General features: G+C 44.3%; 1 protein-coding gene across 1 annotated transcript in view; it reads left to right on the plus strand.

Moving 5' to 3' along the window:
- The first annotated feature begins 2,154 nt into the window (after positions 1-2,154).
- The window catches only part of SLC9A1 (solute carrier family 9 member A1), an 83,576-nt gene continuing 66,227 nt past the window's right edge, over positions 2,155-19,503 (plus strand). The window contains exon 1 of the mRNA XM_032228091.1: positions 2,155-3,758. Coding sequence (XP_032083982.1) covers positions 3,428-3,758 — 331 coding nt within the window. The 5' untranslated portion in view covers positions 2,155-3,427. The remainder of the gene's footprint in view (positions 3,759-19,503) is intronic.

The raw sequence follows: 19,503 nt of genomic DNA on the forward strand, positions 1-19,503 counted from the left end.
TTATTTTTACAAATAACTCAAAGCAATGAACTTACCTCCTATTTTCCCTATAACAACTGTGTGTGATAAACTGGGCTGAGAGGGTGAGTGGCCCAAAGATACTGGGCTGGCTTTTGTGGTCAAGGTAGGACTTGAACTCATGGTCTCCCACTTTGTAGCCTCGTGCCTTAACCAGTAGACCAAGCTGGTTTTATGCCTGCTTTGGATATGTTTTCATCCAGGAAGATACATGAAAAAAAAATCCACATTTGGAGAGCCACAGGCTGACTTACTGCACTAAACTATGCACAATTTACAGATAGTCTTGATTTACAACCATTTACAAATTGTGCTAACAAAAGTTACAACAATACTGAAAAATGTGGCTAATGATTAGTTCTCATACTTACGACCGTAGCAGCATCACCATGGCCATGTAATCAAAATTCAGGCATTTGGCAACTGCCATGTATTTACAATAATGCCACAATAGTTGTAGTATCCTGGGATCATGTGATCGTTATTTGCAACCTTCCCAGCTAATTTCTTACAAGGAAAGTTGGGATACATACACACAAACACACCTGGATTTGCTTAATGATGTATGATTCACTTAACAACTGCAGGGATTTGCTCAATAACTGTGGCAAAAGACGGTCAGAAAATGGCTTACTTCACAACTGTCTCATTTAGCAACAGAAATTATGTTATCAATTGTGGTCATAAATCAAGGACTATCTACAGTATACTATACAATTGAGCCCAAAATTTCTGCTGCTAAGCGAGACAGTTAAGTGTATTTTGCCCAATTTTATGACCTTTCTTGACACAGTTGTTAGATGAATTACTGCAGTTGTTAAGTTAGTCACATGGTTGTAAAAATGAATCTGGCTTCCCCATTGACTTTGCTTGTCAAAGGGTCATAAAAGGTGATCATATGACCCCGGGACACTGTGACCGTCATAAATATGAACCAGTTCCAAGCATCCCAATTTTAATCCTATGACCGTGGGGATGCTGCAACAGTCACAAGAGTGAAAAGTGGTCATAAGTCACGTTTTTATTACTTTTGTAACTTCAAATAGTCACTAAAGGAATGGTTATGAGACTAGGACTACCTGTTTATGACTTCTCCAATACCCCAGCCCAACTGCTCCTGTCTATATTAGGAAGATGCTGGAACGAGGCCGTCCTTCCCCTAGTGGTCTGGAGTGTGGAAATCCGCATTTCGGATTTGGTAGCTGAATTGCTGAGGGGTCCCAAAGGTGCTTTTTCAGGAGGCAACTGGACTTTCGTGTTTTTTCTTTCTCACAGGATGGTGGTGTTGGAAGAAATGTCCTGGGTTCAGTTCTAAGTGGGAAGAAAGACACTGGAAACATGATGGTTGTTTGGAAAGATGGTTTTAATGGTGGACAGGATCACATGCCTTGAAGATGTTGGGTGAAGAAAAAAAAGGGAAGAGATACGGAGAGTCCCTGAGTTTTATACCCTCTTTGCACTTTAGAATTTGAGCTTGTATTCTGATTGGTTGTCAGACTCCCATGGGCCCATGCAGGAGCCAGTCTGTAGGCTGTCCTGAGTCCCAAGCTTGGTTGATGCTTGCTGGGTAATGATGCAATGAAAATGCTTTTGGGTAGATCAAGGAGGTAGATCTTTGTTATGTAGAATAGACTGGCTCAGGCCTTAATGGCTCATTGACAAAGGTGTGTGTGTGAGCTTCTGCCTCCCTTTTAGGGGAAATATTCTGTTATTTTAATATTTCCTAAAATATTTACCTAGGAGAGGGGTGGCTCAGTGGCTAAGACGCTGAGGTTGTTGATCAGGTCAGCAATTCAGTGGTTCGAGGCGTGAGCTCCCGTTACTTGTCTCAGCTTCTGCCATCCTAGCAGTTTGAAAGCATGTAAAAATGCAAGTAGAAAAATAGGAACCACCTTTGGTGGGAAGGTAATAGTGTTCCGTGGGTCGAGTCATGCCAGCCACACGACTACGGAGACGTCTTTGGACAGCGCTCGCTCTTCGGCTTTAAAACGGAGTTGAGCACCGCCCCCTAGAGTCGGGAACGACTAGCGCATATGTGCGAGGGGAACCTTTACCTTTATAAATCTTCTGAACAAATCTATACATCCTTCCATTCCTCACCACCCAGTCAGAGCAGAAGAAGCTTCTTGGGTCAACCACGACCTGGATGCCTGAGAATCTCTACAGACAACGGCTGGGGTGATTTCTCTTCGCAGGGCGGGAGGCGTGACCCGGCGCCCGCCATCGCGGCTTGCTGCTCCCTACGCTTTCCAGTTGACGCCTCCCAGCTGCCCTTGAAAGCGGCTGGTTGAATACGGGCGGTCTAAAAAGCCTGGTCCGCCGAGACGAGGTCTCCAGGCCGGGCACGTGGCTCGAAGTGACCCCCCTCCGTCCTCCTTCGCTTTGCTCAGCGGCTTGGCTGGCGCCCAGCCCTTCTGCCCGGTTGCGACGCGGAGGCTCCCGTGTAGTGCTGCTTCCAGCCGGCGGAGGCTGCTGTGTGGCGGCGAGGAAAGGAGGCGCGGCGTCGGCGGCGCCCTCCTCTCCTCCTTCCCCTCCTCTCCCTCAGCTTTTCCCCGCGGCGTCCTTGTCTCAGGCTAAGGCAGCAAGGCGGGAGAGAGAGGGAGAGAGAGAGAGAGAGACAGCGTCCTCTCCGGCCGCGCGTTGGGAGCCCCGGGGGAGGAGCAGCCGAGCCGGGCGGAGCTGCCCCGCTGCGGCGCACGAGGATCCGGAACCAGCTCAGCTTCCTTCTTCCCAGCACTGGGGAGCCCAAGCCCGCCGTGCCTGCCGCTTCCCCCTCCTCCTCCTGGCCTGCCGCTGCTCCGGGAGAACGAAGAAGCCACGCCACCCCCGGAGAGGCGCCTTCTCTTGCAGCCGTGGGAAGCGGCCTGACTGCGGTCGCCTGCTTGGCTTCTGCGCCGCTTCGGCTGCCCGATTGCTGGCTCGTCCGATTGCCCTTTCTGCCCCCTTCTCCTGCCCGGCTCTTCTCCTTCTGCTGCCGCTAAGGGGGTTCGCTCCTGCTCCCAGCCAGCCCCTCCGCAACCGCCTCTGCTCAGCTGTCCTTGGAGGCGAGGCGTGTGCGCGTCCCAAGTTCCAGACCGCTCGCCTGGAAGGCGGATTTGGGGCACCGGGTGGATGATCGGCTGCGGTTCGCCGGCTGAGCGGCAGCGCCCCCGAGTCTGAACGCTCGTCCCCTTCGCCCTGCAGAGACGCTCCCCAGGAAAGAGCGCCCCGTCCTAAGCTGGCCCTTGCCTATTATGAGCGCTTCCCCCCGTCGGGTGGATTTCTCCGGGCTCCGTTCCGCCGGTGGCCTCCGCTGATTCCGCAGCCCGTCCCCCAACCGCCTCCGATGAAACCTTGATACAACCAGGCAGGGTCGTCGGAATCCAACCACCCCTTAGGTCCGGCTTTTCCCGGGCACCAGAGGATCGCCATGCCGGCGGCGCGTTGCCTGGAGAGGCCCCGCTGCTCCTTCCGCGCTTTGCCTTTCCTCTTTGGCGCGGCTGCCCTGCTGGGGCTGCTGCCGGTGCTTCAGAGCTCCGGCTCGGATGCTCCCATGGAGATCACGCGGCAGCCCAGCTTGGTGACCGAGGGCATCACCGCCTCTCCGCCGGTTCCCGCCGAGAGTGGCCCCGACGCCGGGCACACCAAGAACACCAGCAAGCCTCGGAAACTTTTCCCCGTCCTGGAGCTTCAGTACGACCACGTGCACCTGCCCTTTGAGATCACGCTCTGGATCCTGCTGGCCTGCTTGATGAAATTAGGTAGGTTGGTTCCAGGTGCCCACCGGCCTATCTGTGGGTTTGTGCTTTGTGTCTGTGTGTGTGTGAGAGAGAGAGAGGGAGAGACACAAAAGTTGTGGCGTGCAACGAAAGGACTTTGTTGGCACTGAGGTCTGTTTCCCAGGATTACCTTTCCTAAACTCCTTCCTTTCTTTAGAGCTAAACAGAAAAGCTACCCTCCTCAGGGAAAGGAAATTTATTTATTATGTATTTAATAATAAATAATTATTATTAAATTTACGGTGCCGCCTATTTGCCCATGGCGACTCGAGGCGGCTTACGGAATATAAAAAACACATCTAAAAACAATAAAACTAATAACAAATCAAATAAATCAAAGTAATAAAATCACCCCCCACCTTCCGCCTCTACGTCAGGAGATAACATGAGCCGTTTAATGGGCTCCATCCCGCTCTGGGTTCCCCAGGCCCGTCGGCAGAACCAGGTCTTTAGCGCCTTCCGGAAGAGTATTAGAGTGGGGGCCATTCTAATCTCTGGGGGGATGACGTTCCAGACAGAGGGAGCCACCACGGAGAAGGCCCCACTTACGGGTCCCACCAGGTGTATCTCCCTCGGGGATGGAACCCACAGCATTCCCTGCCTCCCTGCTCTGATGGGTCGGGTAGATGCCACCGGCAAGAGGCAGTCCCTCAGGTAACCTGGTCCCAAGCCATGAAGGGCTTTAAAGGTGACAACCAGCACCTTGAATTTCACCCAGAAGCAAATCGGCAACCAATGCAGCTCCCGCAGGAGACGTCATATATGGCCACACCAGTGTGCAGAAAACCATGCGGCCCGCTACCTTTTGCACCAACTGGAGCTTCCGGATGCTCTTCAAGGACAGAGCCTCCTGTAAAGCGTGTTGTCCTCAATTTACAGATAGTCCTCAATTTACACGCATTCATTTAGTGACCATTAGAACTTACAATGGCAATGACAAAAGTGATTTATGACTGGGCCTCGCACTTTACAACCATGCTAGCATTCCCAATTTTGGTCGTGGGATCAAAATTCAGGGGTTTGGCATCTGACATGGTTGCAATGTCCCCAGGGTCATGAGATTGCCATTTGTAACCTTCCTGGCAGGTTTCAGACAAGCAAAAAGTCAAAAGCTGGATTTGCTTAATGACTGCACGATTCACTTAACAATTGCAGTATTTGCTTAATAAACCTGGTTAAAAAAAAGGTTGTAAAATTAGGAGCAACTAACAACTGCCCTGCTTAACAACACAAATTCTGGCTCCAATCATGGTTGTAGGTTGAGGACTACCTGTATGTTCCTCCAGAGATGCTCTGTAGCCATATGATGTACATGAGCAACGAAGAAATTACGGAAAGTAGCTTCCAACAATTTATGAGCCTTGGTGGCTCAGTGGTTAGAATGCACCATTGCAAGCTATCTCTACCCCCAGCCTGTAGTTCGATCCTGGCCAACTCAAGGTTGACTCGGCCGTCTATCCTTCTGAGGTTGGTAAAATGAGGACCCAGATTGTTGGGGGCAATATGCTGACTCTTTAAACTGCTTAGCGAGGGCAGTAAAAAGTCTATGAAGTGGTACATAGTGTTATTGCTAGAGAAGAGGTGCAAGGATGAACATAAAGGCAAGGCCATGTGCCTTTGATGCTCTTGTCTCTTTTGGCATCTGCTCTGTATTACCTGACTCACAGCATTCCTGAGGGTCAGAAGCCCTCCCTGGGAATGGCCAGATAAATCATGGTGCAATTATGATGCCTTCTGATGCACCTGAAGGACAGGTGGAGCATTGACTGCGTCACCAATTGTGACCCCCCCCCCCGCCTGTGCAAAAAGTGTATTTCTGGAAAGATACCTCATTCTTTCAGGTTAATCTTATAACTAAGTGTATTGTGTGCTAGGCAGCATAGAGGTTATTCTGGTTTATTTTTGGAAATTTAAGTGGATCAGGAAGGAGACTGGTGAGCATGGGCTAAATTGTGTGTGATCTTCACTGGGACACAACTGAGTCTGCAGAAGAAAAGTGTATCTGTGTGTGCTTTTCCCTGGCAGTCAAGGTACATATTTAAAATAGGTGCTCCTCCCTATAGTTAGGATCTCTTTTTCCAAGCAGACATCCTGCTGGCTTCTTGGCTTTGTCCATGCTGAGAGGATAGTATTGGGGTGAGAATGCAACACGCTTGGAAGACACCTGGAAGAAAGGCTGGCCTATTTAGAATACCTGGGCTGCCTTTTGTTGAGTACCCTCTAATACAGTGATGGCTAACCTTTTTGTCCTTGTGTGCCAAAAGCCCATGGCCACACCCATAATGCAATGTGTCCTGCCCCCTGTGCATACATGTGCAACCCCCCCATGCTCCCCCTGCCCCCCGCATATGCACGTGACCCCCATGGCCTGTTTTGGGCCTAGCAGGCCTCCCTGAAGACTCATGGGACCAAAAATGGGCTCCAGGGGGTGCATCGCACCCCCACGACCCCCCTGAACATGTGCACATGTCTCCCGCATGCACCCTCTGCACAGCAGAGACCTGAAAATCAGCTGGCCAGCGGGTGGTGTGCGTGCATGCACAGTGGAGGTGAACTGGGTCGACGTCTTGTGTGCTGGCAGACAGGGCTTCGCGTGTCACCTGTGGCTCGCGTGCCATAGGTTCGTCATCACAGCATCTAATATGAAGAACCAAGAATGTGAATTCTAGATTTTGCTTTCTTGTCCACCTTAGATCTTCATTTGACACCTTGGTTGACTAGGCTTTTTTCATTGGCAATTTCTAGTGCAGGCAGTACTTCTGAAAAAGGCAGCTCTGTAGCAGTTCCTTTGCCTGCAGGAGGTCCCATGTTTAATATCTGACATGACTAGCAGAGTCTGGGGCCCAAAATTCTGAAGTTGCTCTGCTGATTCTGACTTGCTGGGCCATTGAGCTAATGTAATACGAAAACTTTCCTGTGTTCCCGAGGAATACGTCAGGAATATTTCTGACCAGGTTTCTTTTAGGCAAGTAATATCCTGAACTTAGGCAAGCAAGGACACTGATGAGATTTAGGAAAAAAATATTGTCCCGTTGTCACACTTCTCTTTATTTAAGCTTGGATTTTATATTTGGCTTCTGAAGCATCGGTGAAATAGCTTTACTGGATGTTCTTTTTAGAGCAATAATATTTATGCACCGTCACAGAAAGTCTCATAGATTTGGGAAAGAACAGTACAGTTGATATGGAGAAATGCCCTTTTTTTACACTCCATCAAAATTTGCCTTATAAATGGAAAACTTATGCCACTATGAGTAGGCTACAAGCTGATCTTTGAACATGTTGCTTATTGCTTTTACGGGTGCCTGTTTTATATATCTTGGAATCTCATACATTCTTTTTCTGTTTTAGACTGGACAGTGACAGTAATTAATTAGAAGGCATACCTGCTAAAACAGAGTCTGGTATTTAAGACTGGGGAGGTTAACTCTTGCGTGCAATATTTTCATCTAATAAGGAAGAAGGAAGGTTCTTTCTCCTGGATGAGAACACTGCATATTTCTTCTGCTGTATCATTCTTGCACATTGTTGTGCACTGACCCATCTGAAATAAAATTAAGGAACGGGGGAAGTACTGTTACGGGGAAGTACTGTTGTGCAAACTTTTAGGCAAGAAGAAATATTGTAGAAGAGGACAAATGGCTTGTAACAAACTATCTATTCCTAAATGGAGCCTAGCAGGAGGAGATCTCCTCTGTGGATTTATGGCTAGTTTGTAAAGGGCCTCCTTCAAATATTTACAATTTCTAAGGGGAAGTTTAATGTGGGAGGAAGGGAACCAGGAAACAAATTTGTGCTTGGCCTGGTCAGGTTTTAAAGACAAAGTTGAAATCTCTGCAGCTAAACTCTGCAAAATCTGAAATGAGCCTGCCACTTGTAAATAAATTGTGGTGTTAGGGAATCTGGCAATGCAGTAATTGCTTTACAGGCAAACAGATGGTTAATCCACAGAATTTCTGGATAAAAGGTAAAGGTTCCCCTCGCACATATGGTCTAGTTGTTCCTGACTCTAGGGAGCGGTGCTTATCTCTGTTTCAAAGCCGAAGAGCCAGCGCCATCCGAAGACGTCTCCGTGGTCATGTAGCCGGCATGACTTAACACCAAAGATGCAGGGGACGCTGTTTTTCTATTTGCATTTTTACATGCTTTCAAATTGCTAGGTTGGCAGAAGTTGGGACAAGTAATGGGAGCTCACTCTGTTACGCGGTGCTAGGGATTTGAACCGCTGAACTGCCGACTTTTCTGATTGACAAGCTCAGCATCTTAGCCACTGAGCCACCGCATCCCTTGAGGGTTAGTTAGTTAGTTAGTTAGTTAGTTAGTTAGTTAGTTAGTTAGTTAGTTCATTCTGGATAGGATTGGGGGGGAAAAACCCTCTTTATGAAACACCAGAATGCTGCTACTATCTGTCCACTGTGGGAAATTCCTTTTTATTTCAAATTGGGGACCTTTCCATTCTTTGGAAATTCATACCATCTTCTTGTAATAGCCATTTAAATCCCAATAACTAGGTTTGCCTAATGTTCTAAGCCAGTGTTTCTCAATATCAGCAACTTTAAAATGTGTGGATTTCAACTCCCAGAATAGTAAGGGAATTCTGAAAGTTGAAGTACATCCATCTTAAAGTTTGAAGAATAAAATCTTAAAGTCTACATTGACATGCTTGGGTCAGAAAAACTACTGCTAAATGTATAATGCAGTTTATTCTCTGACCAGATTGAGCAGGCAGGAAAAGACCAAGGAAAGATATTTCGTGGGAATGGAATTCTGATATACCGTATATACTCGAGTATAGGCCGACCCGAATATAAGCCGAGGCACCTAATTTTACCACAAAAACCTGGAAAAGTTATTGACTCGAGTATAAGCCTAGGATGGGAAATGCAGCAGCTACCGGTAAATTTCAAAAATAAAAATAGATACCAATAATGTTTTTGAATATTTATTTCCTCCCCTGGAGTGGGGAGGAATTGGGGATTTCATAGTATCCTTCCCCTGGAGTGGGGAGGAATTGGGGATTTTGCAGTATCCTACCCCTGGAGTGGGGAGGGAATGTGGCTTTCATAGTATCCTATCCCTGGAGTGGGGAGGATTTGGGGGATTTCATAGTATCCTTCCCCTGGAGTGGGGAGGAAATGTGGATTTCATAGTATCCTTCCCCTGGAGTGGGGAGGATTTGGGGGATTTCATAGTATCCTACCCCTGTAGTGGGGAGGGAATGTGGATTTCATAGTATCCTACCCCTGGAGTGGGGAGGATTTGGGGGATTTCATAGTATCCTTCCCCTGGAGTGGGGAGGAAATGTGGATTTCATAGTATCCTTCCCCTGGAGTGGGGAGGATTTGGGGGATTTCATAGTATCCTACCCCTGTAGTGGGGAGGAAATGTGGATTTCATAGTATCCTACCCCTGGAGTGGGGAGGATTTGGGGGATTTCATAGTATCCTACCCCTGTAGTGGGGAGGGAATGTAGATTTCATAGTATCCTACCCCTGGAGTGGGGAGGATTTGGGGGATTTCATAGTATCCTTCCCCTGGCAGGCTAGGAAATGGAATGAACGAGGGGGCAGGCAGGGGAGGGAAACGAAACGAATAAGTGGCCAGGCAGGCTAGGAAACGGAATGAATGAGCGGGCGGGCGGGCAGGCGAGGAAACAGTCCAGCGGATGGAGCAGAAGCAGCCCCGGGGCTCCGCTGCCGCTCCCCGCATTTTTCTGGACGGGGTCTCGCAGGAAGGAATCCCCTCCTCCTCCAACAGGCAACAGCACTGCCGGATCCAGTTGTAGACTCGAGTATAAGCCGAGCCGGCTTTTTTCAGCCCAAAAAGTGGGCTGAAAAACTCGGCTTATACTCGAGTATATACGGTAATAATCACATCATTTGCACAAGAGGCACCTGTTGACATCATAGTTTGTTACAGACATTGTTGGTGGGGACACTCAGATTTCTAATATGCTAACTATGGTTTGTTGACCAAGCTAATTGGTGAGAAAATCCACTACGATCTATGAAGTCAACTACAATACAAATTAGTGAATGTGAACACAATATTCAGTTGGTTTGTGTTTGCTGAGGAATTTGGAGGTTGAAGTCCACACATCTTAAAAGTGGCTAAGATTAAGAAATACTGCTCTAAGCTGAAGCCTAAGAAGTCACTTCAATGCATATACATAGAAGGCTATATGAAGTTGGTAGGCACCTTGATAGTTTGGTCCAATGTGGTACATTGAGATAAAACGTCTTCCTGTGTTTCTGAGCAACAGACCTCTGATGACAAAACATTTCTGTTGTAACTTGGAAACACCAAGGAATAATGCTGACATCTAGCACTTGAGAGCTCCCTCAAGAAAAATAAGCTAAAAGAGGAGTAATAAAATCAGAAGGAGACGATCCTAATTTTGACTATTGTGGTCCTTGGGGTCTATGCCAAACAAGCTGAAGTATCTATTTCTCTGCTCTTCGGGAAGGCTGCAGTTCAGTTGCAACCAAAGGATGGGCCCCAACAGGATTTATTGATAGGATTTATACAGTTTATTGATCTACTCAGTCCTGAAGGACTCTAGTGAGTGTACGAAAACATAATAACCACAATAGCAGTGTATTGTAATTCAAAGCAGTCATGTTTACTCATGATTAAATAATTATTTTGTAATAGCTTCTTGTTGGTCTTTTGACTAAGGTCAAGTGTAGCATGATTCATCAACTGAATAGAGTTAAGTTCCTACAACATACTAAGTCAAGAAAATGTTAAAAGGACACCAGGATTAACATTCACCAGGCTGTGCTGTTACTGGTTAGGGAACTGATTTGATCAGATCGTTGTCTGAATACAGTCCCTGGGTAAACGAGAACTGCAGGGTTTTTCTGCTGCTGAGCCAAAGAATATTTTCCCCTGCAATATTTCAGTGCTGTTTACTGATGGTCAACCTTGGACTTAGAAGGTGATGGATGAGAAAATGGAAAATCATCTCTGCAGAAGTTGGTGGAAGTCAGGAGGAGGAGGAGGCCGTTAGGGTGCTGAGCTGCAGGTAAACAAATGCCCACTTCCAAGCATCTCTTTGACTCCTGCTAGGGTTTGTGGTTGGCTTCCTGCCTGGCATTTTGGCAGACTGGCAAAATATGGTCTTTCATGCTAGCTGGTGGAGGGCAGAAGGGAGAAAAGCATGGGGAAAAATCAAGGAAGGAAATCTAACTATGCTTGAATGGAGGGGTATTCAGTTAAGGTAAAGGTTGCCCTCGCACCTATGTGCTAGTCGTTCCCAATTCTAGGGGGCAGTGCTCATCTCTGTTTCAAAGCTGAAGAGCTATGCTGTCCGAAGACATCTCCATTGTCATGTGGCTGGTATGACTAAATACTGAAGGCACACAAAACACTTGTTACCTTCCCATCAAAGGTGGTCCCTATTTTTCTACTTGCCTTTTTACATGCTTTCGAACTGCTAGGTTGGGAGAAGGTGGGACAAGTAATGGAAGCTCACTTACACGGTACTAGGGATTCGAACCACCAAACTGACGACCTTTCTGATCAACAAGCTCAGCATCTTAGCCATTGAGCCACTTTTTAGTATTCACTTACCTAACATTTAATTCCAGGTATATGTACCATGGCTGCACTGTACAGACATAAAATGGTTTCTGCAGAGAAGGTTGGTTGTTAAATTAAGTCTGTATTGAGTCAAGCTTGACTCCTAGTTAATTCAGGACATGTCTTTGCAGCTCTCTTGGAAATAGTAGGAAAAATGGTTCGTTTTTGCCTTATTTGGGGATGGTTTTTTTTCAAGTTCCCTGGCCAGCCTCCTATCCAAATGTTCACCAGCTCTAATTCGATTTACCTTTTGGAGGAGATCAGTCAGAGTTGTCTAATGCTGCAGCTGCTGGTGGTTGATGAACTGACACTTGTAAATGATGATGCTAGTTTTATTCTTAACTTACTGCACTTGTAAACTTCAAAGCAGATGGGAGGATTTCAGTGAAAACGTAGGCAAGACTAGTGTTGACATATCGAGCTAGTGAGATGGGCAGCATATACATTTTATAAATAAGGTACCTAATTTTAGGATAATGAAGTCTATTTTTAATTAATTAGACTTCAAAGTTGTTTTCAACTGTCAAAGGCCATTTCAAAGGGGAATGGAATATTGAGATCCAATTGGGGTTAACAGTAGGAGTGATGACTTACTATGAATGTCTCTTTGTTTTCTTGTATTTTTGTGTTTGTGTTGTATATTTGATATGGTCAAATGACTAAATCAATAAAGTTTTTTAAAATTATTATTAATTAAACTGAATATGCTTTCTTAGTTGTGATTCCTTCCCAATCTCTGCATACATACGCTGGCCTAAGTCACATTTTAGTTTAACCATTATCATTGGTAAGGCACTTTTGATAGAATAGAATGGAATGGAATGGAGTGGAGTGGAGTGGAATGGAATAGATGAGAATAGAGTACAGTGGAGTGGAGTGGAGTGGAATAGATGAGAATAGAATAGAGTAGAATAGAATAGAATAGAATAGAATAGAATAGAATAGAATGGAATGGAATGGAATGGAATGGAATGGAATGGAGTGGAGTGGAGTGGAATGGAATAGATGAGAATAGATGAGAATAGATGAGAGTAGAGTGGAGTGGAGTGGAGTGGAGTGGAGTGGAGTGGAGTGGAATGGAATAGATGAGAGTAGAGTAGAGTAGAATAGAATAGAATAGAATGGAATGGAATGGAATGGAATGGAACAGCACAGCACAACATAGCACAGCACAGCATAGATTAGCATAGCATAGTATAGCACATATTAAAATAGCATAACATAGCATATCAGATTAGAGCAGAGCTATAGAGTTCTGTGGATAAAATCTGCATGCAGAAGTCCTGGCATATTTTTTCATGCTATCTAAGATGGCTTTTTTCCCCCTCCCAGGAAAACTTTAAATGGATAGAATAAAGTTGCTGTTGTTTTTTTAATCCCATGCCACAATAAAATGTTCCTTCTCAACTGCTACTGGCATAATGTGAAGTTCTAAAGTAGACCTCTCCCTCTCCCCCTCCCCCCTCTCTTTCTTTCTTGTGAGGATAGATACATTTATTTCCAATTCATATTAGTTTTGTTCCCATTTAGTTCAGCTACAAATGTTCAATTCTCAAAAAAAAAAACTTTGTACAGGAGTTACTTTTTTGTCTCAGAATGCAAATTTAGGCCATGCAGTATTTACTGCAGAACACCCTTTTCTGTGCATCTTGGCATGTTTTTAAAGTTTATCATGCAGGATTTGGAGATGTGTGTTTTAATCTGCTCATTGACTTTAGTGGTGCAAATTAAATGGTCTTACTCCAAATTGCAGCACTCAAGGTGACATTCTCAAACATCTGTGGCAGCTGGTAGAGAAAAGCCTTGATAATACTGTATATAATAAAGGTGTAGAGAACACAACTGTGATTCCAGGTGGTGGAAATGCCCCTGCATTATTCTGTACAATATTGGTGGGTGAGCAGACACCAATAGCCGGCAGTTTCAATTTTAGGTCAGACCAAAATGGATAATTATTTAGGAGTCATTTTCAGCCTTAGCTCAGTGATCTCAATTGCAGCCTGCAGACTAACAATTTAGTTCTGCTATATTCCAGTTGTCTCCCAAATAAATATATGGGTTGCTAAAATTGATTATTGGATGCATGCACACTGCTTCATCCTATTAACCATGAGGTAAGCTCAGAAATGAAGATTTGATCCACATTTCCAATTCACTGCCTGCACTTCTGTGTCTGGTTGTTTAACTAGCACTGTATCTAAAACTACAGTAATTGACGGGCAGTTCCAGACCAGTTCAAAATAACAGGGCACTCTTGAGCTGCTTACAGCATATTTTTCTCTGACTCCTGCTCCTCATTCACAAATGAGCTGTTGTGTGTCTCCCAAACACCTTATATTTTTATATTTGCTTATTTCCACAAAACTGAAGGAAGGGATGAGGCATCATTATTTGAATGAACCTGTGTTTGAATCAGCACTTCTTTTTTTAACAACATGCGTTCCTCCGATACGGCACTCTATGGTTAGGAACGTTTAAGTCAAACTGAGTGTGTGTGTGTGTGTGTCTGTGTGTGTGTGATGTCAAAGCAAATAATGTGCCCAAAAGTGTGTCCAAATAATTCAGCTCCTTTCCATATTTGGGCATACCGGGTGCTTTGACATAACACTTAATTATTTCCTTGGCTCAGCTGATAAGGGAGGAGAGCTTGTGGCTTAGAGGCTAATGCAAATGCCTTACATGTTAAAACAGCCCAGGTTCAAATTCCGGTAAGAGTATGGCTAGCTGATGAGAGCTAAATAGCTTGAAATAGATCTATACTAGTTGTGTGTGTGTGTGTGTTCCTAGGGTGGAGCTGAAAGGCTGTAGTTCAAAATATTTACGGAACACCAGACTGAAGCCAGCTGTTTCAGAAATTATGGGACACATTCAATTAATCTAATTAAAATGCTATCTTTTCTAAAACTTCTTTATTAGGCGAATTGGTTTATTAAGCTGACACCTTTTGGGATAAGCTGGTGCCAAAAAGCAGTTAAGAAGGGATACATCCTGTCCCCTCATCTGTAGGCATGTATATATCTGGTTCCTGTTTTGCATTTAAAAATTCCTTTTTTGTTAATATTACTTTTGACCTCAGATGAAAAATTGTACTGCTAAAGAAGCATAAAAGTTTCTATGGTTAATTTAGGGAAAAAAGAAAGTTATGTCCTTATTCCTAGGATTCTATAGCCTCCTTTTTAATTTAAGCTACATGATTATTTTTAAATTCTATCTTCATTAATGTAGGTAATCTCTATATAAATAAAAGTGAAATGCCACTTACGCATCATCATGAAATCTCCAGAACCGTAAAGCCTACAAACTTGAAATTTGCCACGTATATTCCTCTTAGCTTCTAGGTGCTTGCTAACAAAGGATGTTTTGAAATGACCATCAGATCATTAGTATTTTTTATATTATTATTAACATGCTCCAATGCTACGGAGTTAGATGTTCTACTCCTCCTCCCAACCTGAAAAGAACTCTGTTCCAACTGCCACTTGGGCATGGGCGTGGCCAGCAGGTGACTCATCCCGCCTGCAGGCTGGGAGTTTAGACATTCTACTCCCCCTCCCCTCCTGAAAAAACTCTCTGATGTTAAAGAGTTAGACTGAGGGAGAGAAGGGGATGAGATAGGAGAGGCCTTTGTGGGGCAAGCCTGAGGGAGAGAAGGGGATTGGAGAGGAGAGGTTTCTGTGGGGCAAACCTGAGGGAGAGAAGCTGTGTCAATTTATCAAGCCCAATCATATAATTTCATAGCAGAGCATAGGTGTCCAACTAGTTACTATATATGTGGTCCAAGTTAATTAGAGATTAATCAGGTTGCAAGCTACAACAGGTTACAAATGCCTTTTTTCTAGCTCTTCTACTAACATATTTTGTACATTTAGCTTTATTTTCAGGAACATTTTATTTCCAGATTAAGTATGAAAAATAATAAGGAAAAGCTCTCCTGCTGACTCCAATTGGGTACAGAAATCAGAGTAAAAGCTCAAGAATACTCAGTATAAAGTATTTAAAAAAAAGGAAAGGGCATTCATTATGTTGCTTTGGATGGGAAGCAAAATATAATCATTTCCAAGCAGAGACTAAGGAAATTGCCTGTCCCTTGAAACCCAGATTGACTTAAGGGAAACTTGACCTATGCAAATTGCTTAATATTTGAACAGAAATATAAGTGTTTTAAAAAGAAATCCTTACCACAATCTTGATTGACCATAGCAAAGTCGGGCCTGGGTCAGTGGTGGGACTCAAATAATTTAACAACCGGTTCTCTGCCCTAATGATTTCTTACAACAACCAGTTCACCAAACTGCTCAGGAAGTTAACAACTGGTTCTCCCGAAGTGGTGCGAACTGACTGAATCCCACCATTGGCCTGGATGTTGTATAACCAAAATAGTTCCTGTCAAGTTACCTACAGATGATGTTCAGCTTATATAACAATGTTGTAGCCACCATTAGAAGTTACAACTGTGCTTTAAAAAATGAGTTATGATCATAGCAGCACCCTCCCCCCCCGTGATGTGGTCAGATCCAGCCCGCGGGGCTGTCTTGGTCCACCCAGTGTGAAGAAGAAAGATCAGGCCAGTGTAGCTTCAGCGTGGTCTACCCAGTGCAAAGAGGAAACATGCTAGCAGTTTGGGAAGTGGCATCAAGCTGGCCATGCCCATCAACTCAGACACACATGCCTTGCCCCCCAGGGGTCAACTATAGTCCTGATGCAGCCCTCAATGAAATTGAGTTTGACACCCCTGCCATAGTCTTTACAACATCAAGAACACAATACACTGTTGTTGTGGCCGGCCAGCGACTAGTGGAGCTGGCAGCAGATTCAGACAGTGAGAAGGTTGGGGAGGCACATGGGCCAGTCCTGGAGTCTGGGGAAGGCTCTGATCTGGGCTCTGTGTCAGAGGCAGAGAGGGGGCCAGAGCTGTATGCCAGTTATCAGCTGCCTTCAGAGTCAGACATCAGTGAGGCAGACGAGCAGCTGGAGCCTGTTCCCAGTATGTGCATGTGCAGAGTTGCCAGACAAAGGGAACCGCTAAAGAACAGGGATCGACTTGGGAGTAAGACCACAGGTGGACAATGAATGGCCCCTCCCAGAGGAAATAAAAGAGGAGCGAAAGGGGAATGGAGTTTGCAGGAGACAATTAGTTTGCCTAATTGGTTCGTGACTCTCTGAGACTCCTTGCCAAGTTTTGCAGATATCGGCCTGGCAGCTCTCCAAGCCAGATAAGGTCTGTGACTGTAAATCCTCCCTTGAAAGACTTTGTTGAACGTGAATGAGCAGAAATCACAATAAATTAATAAAAGGTTTTTTTTGTCAGGATAAAGAGTTTGCTTCATGCTCTTGGGAAGCCTCGGTCAGAATAACTGTCTGGCAAAAAAGTGGCAAGGGAAGACCCCTGGCCCCCTGATTCCTCTTCAAGAGTCTAAAAGAAACTTTCCCCTGTTTGGTTGGCATGCAGATGGAAGATACTTGGGTTTTTGATTAGACTGGGAAATTGGAAGAATATCTCAAGCCAAAGCCGTGGCAAGCTTCTTCTGCAAAACTGCATGAAACTTGACTCCAAGGGCCTCAGTATCTTTTTAGTAACCACTCAGGAGGACTTTTTCCTCTTCCTCTTCCCGCACTTCTGCTTTTGGGGCCCTTTTTAGCTTTGCCTTGTTTCTCTGCTAAATTTCATATGATGAAGAACATCAGCTGAGATGCGTTTTTGGCTTAGATGTGACTGTAGTTCAGTAACGAGTAATGAGTTTTTCTCCACTTTTCTTGGTTTTGCATCTCTTTTTCTTTATGATATCTTTTATTAAAGTTCAGCATCAAATATTGAAATACAAGCTAACATTAATGGAAAGGAGAAGAAATAAAAATAAATAAATTAAAAGTGAGAAAAACTATATAACAGGAAAGGTCTCCAACTTCCTTTTAGAACCGAGATAAAACAGTACAAGCGCCTCTTTCTCTAAATTTAAAGTCAGTCCACAAAATACCTTAAAATACTAATAATCTTCTTAAAAATACCTCCAATATTCATGAAATATTCTTCCCTTATTTTTATCTACAATGTGGTAAATTAGCAGTATAAATAACCTTATATTTAAAAAGCTACAATATTTTTCTAGTTCAATCTATTGTAATCCTTGTTTATGCACCGCTTGAGTTCGTGACTGAACTGTCTCATATAGGCTGACCCAGAAAATACCAGGTCTTTGTGGAGGGTGAGATTGCCTTTATATAATTTTGGCAAGCAAGATTAAGTGTAGAACAATCTTGACTTATTATTTTGCAGTTGTTTTCGACAAGGGTAACAGTTTGCTGATTCCTCTTTGCAGGCAAGTGGGTGGGTAGATCAGCTAGTCCAGGGGTCAGCAACCTGAAACACTCAAAGAGCCACAAAGGTCCTAACCGGAAGCCCCCTTCCCATTCAATTCTGAAGCCATCCAGAAGTCTGGTTCCCCCACCAGAGTCTCCTCCTAGCACGGCATCCTTTTTCCTCTACCTGTCCTAATCAAAAGCTCTATCAACTGTGGAGCCGACAGGGAGCCGCAGCAGAGGGATGAAAGAGCCACTTGGGGCTCCAGAGCCGCAGGTTGCTGACCACTGGGCTAGTCCCAGTTTCAAAAATCTTATTGGCATGGTTTTTTTAAGCCAGGAGTGTCCAACCTTGGCAGCTTTAAGACTTCTAGACTTCAACCCTCAGAATTCCCCAGTTAGCATGCATTTAGGTTGCCTCAAGGTCATGCAACAAATCTTCTTAGTAAATCAGTTCATAACACTGGATTAAAAATAATAGCTAAGGAAGGTTTCCTGTTTTAGTATTTATTTTGATCGGACCTGAATCTTTCTGGGTTTAATTTCAAAGAAGAGCGGTGGGTTCTAAGCTGGCAAGAGGATGACACAATTTCCTCCCTATCCAAATTTTCTATTTCATGATGTTATTCACCTCTTTTCTGTCCCCTTTCAATGACAGTCATTGAAAGGCTGTGTGAATATAACTGTCCCACAATGGAATTACATGTAGAGTGGAAAAACATATTTGGATAACAGAGTTGGAAGGGACCTTGGAGGTCTTCTAGTCCAACCTCCCTGCTTATGCAGGAAACCCTACACCACTTCAGACAAATGGTTATCCAATCTCTTTTTAAAAACTTCCAGTGTTGGAGCATTCACAACCTCTGGAGGCAAGTTGTTCCACTAATTAATTGTTCTTTCTTTTTCCCATGCTTTTTAAATTCTCAGCAGCAACAAAAGTTTTTGTTTGTATTATGTTCTATGCTGTTATCTCCACCAAAATTTTTTAATTAAATAAAAAATGATCCAATGGGAGTACTAAAAATTGATAAAATAAAATAAAACCGGGAGGCACTACTGCAAACACTCTCCAGCTGCACCGGCTGCAGCTCCGCCCCCCTTAATTGTTCTAACTGTCAGGAAATCTCTCCTTAGTTCTGAGTTGCTTCCTTCCTTGATTAGTTTCCACCCATTCTTCTTGTCCTGCCCTCAGGTGCTTTGGAGAATAGCTTGACTCCTCTTTTTCATGGAAACCCCTCAAATATGGGAACACTGCTGTCACTGCTATATTTATGGGAGTTGAAATCCACAAGTCTTTAAGTTGCCATGGTTGGACGACCCTGTGTTATAGGGGAGCTCAATAGCTCCATCTCATACAGGCACGTTTAGTCAATATGCTATTTTTGTAATGTGGGATAATTGTACTGTATTACAGAAACGTCACTGCTTCCATCAGCCTGTTTCTTGTAATGATATCCTGGCTTTTGATTGCTCTCTGAGGACCGATGCTCAACACGATGAAATCTTGGAGTCATGATCGGCCTGGGAGTAGAGATACATTTCTTACCTGTCCTAATGTTATTATCTAATTCTTCCTTCGTGAAATAATTCACTTACACGTTTTCTTTTGCTCTTAAGTTTTTTGCTGGATTTTAAGGTGGCTCAAACGATGGTTGCTTATCTGTAATGACTTAGTTTTCCTCTCTTCTAGATGAGGGTCTTGAACAAAATCTTGGTTTGTGCTTCTTTGTTTCCCCCTTTCCTTCGAGATCATTAATACATCAAAAATCAAACATGAGCAAAAAGATGTGTGACAATGTAGGCGAGGAATCCTTTTTTTAACAGTTCATTTGCAAACCTGATTTCA

Source organism: Thamnophis elegans, chromosome 12, assembly GCF_009769535.1.
Source record: "Thamnophis elegans isolate rThaEle1 chromosome 12, rThaEle1.pri, whole genome shotgun sequence".
Classification (NCBI taxonomy): Eukaryota; Metazoa; Chordata; class Lepidosauria; order Squamata; family Colubridae; genus Thamnophis; species Thamnophis elegans.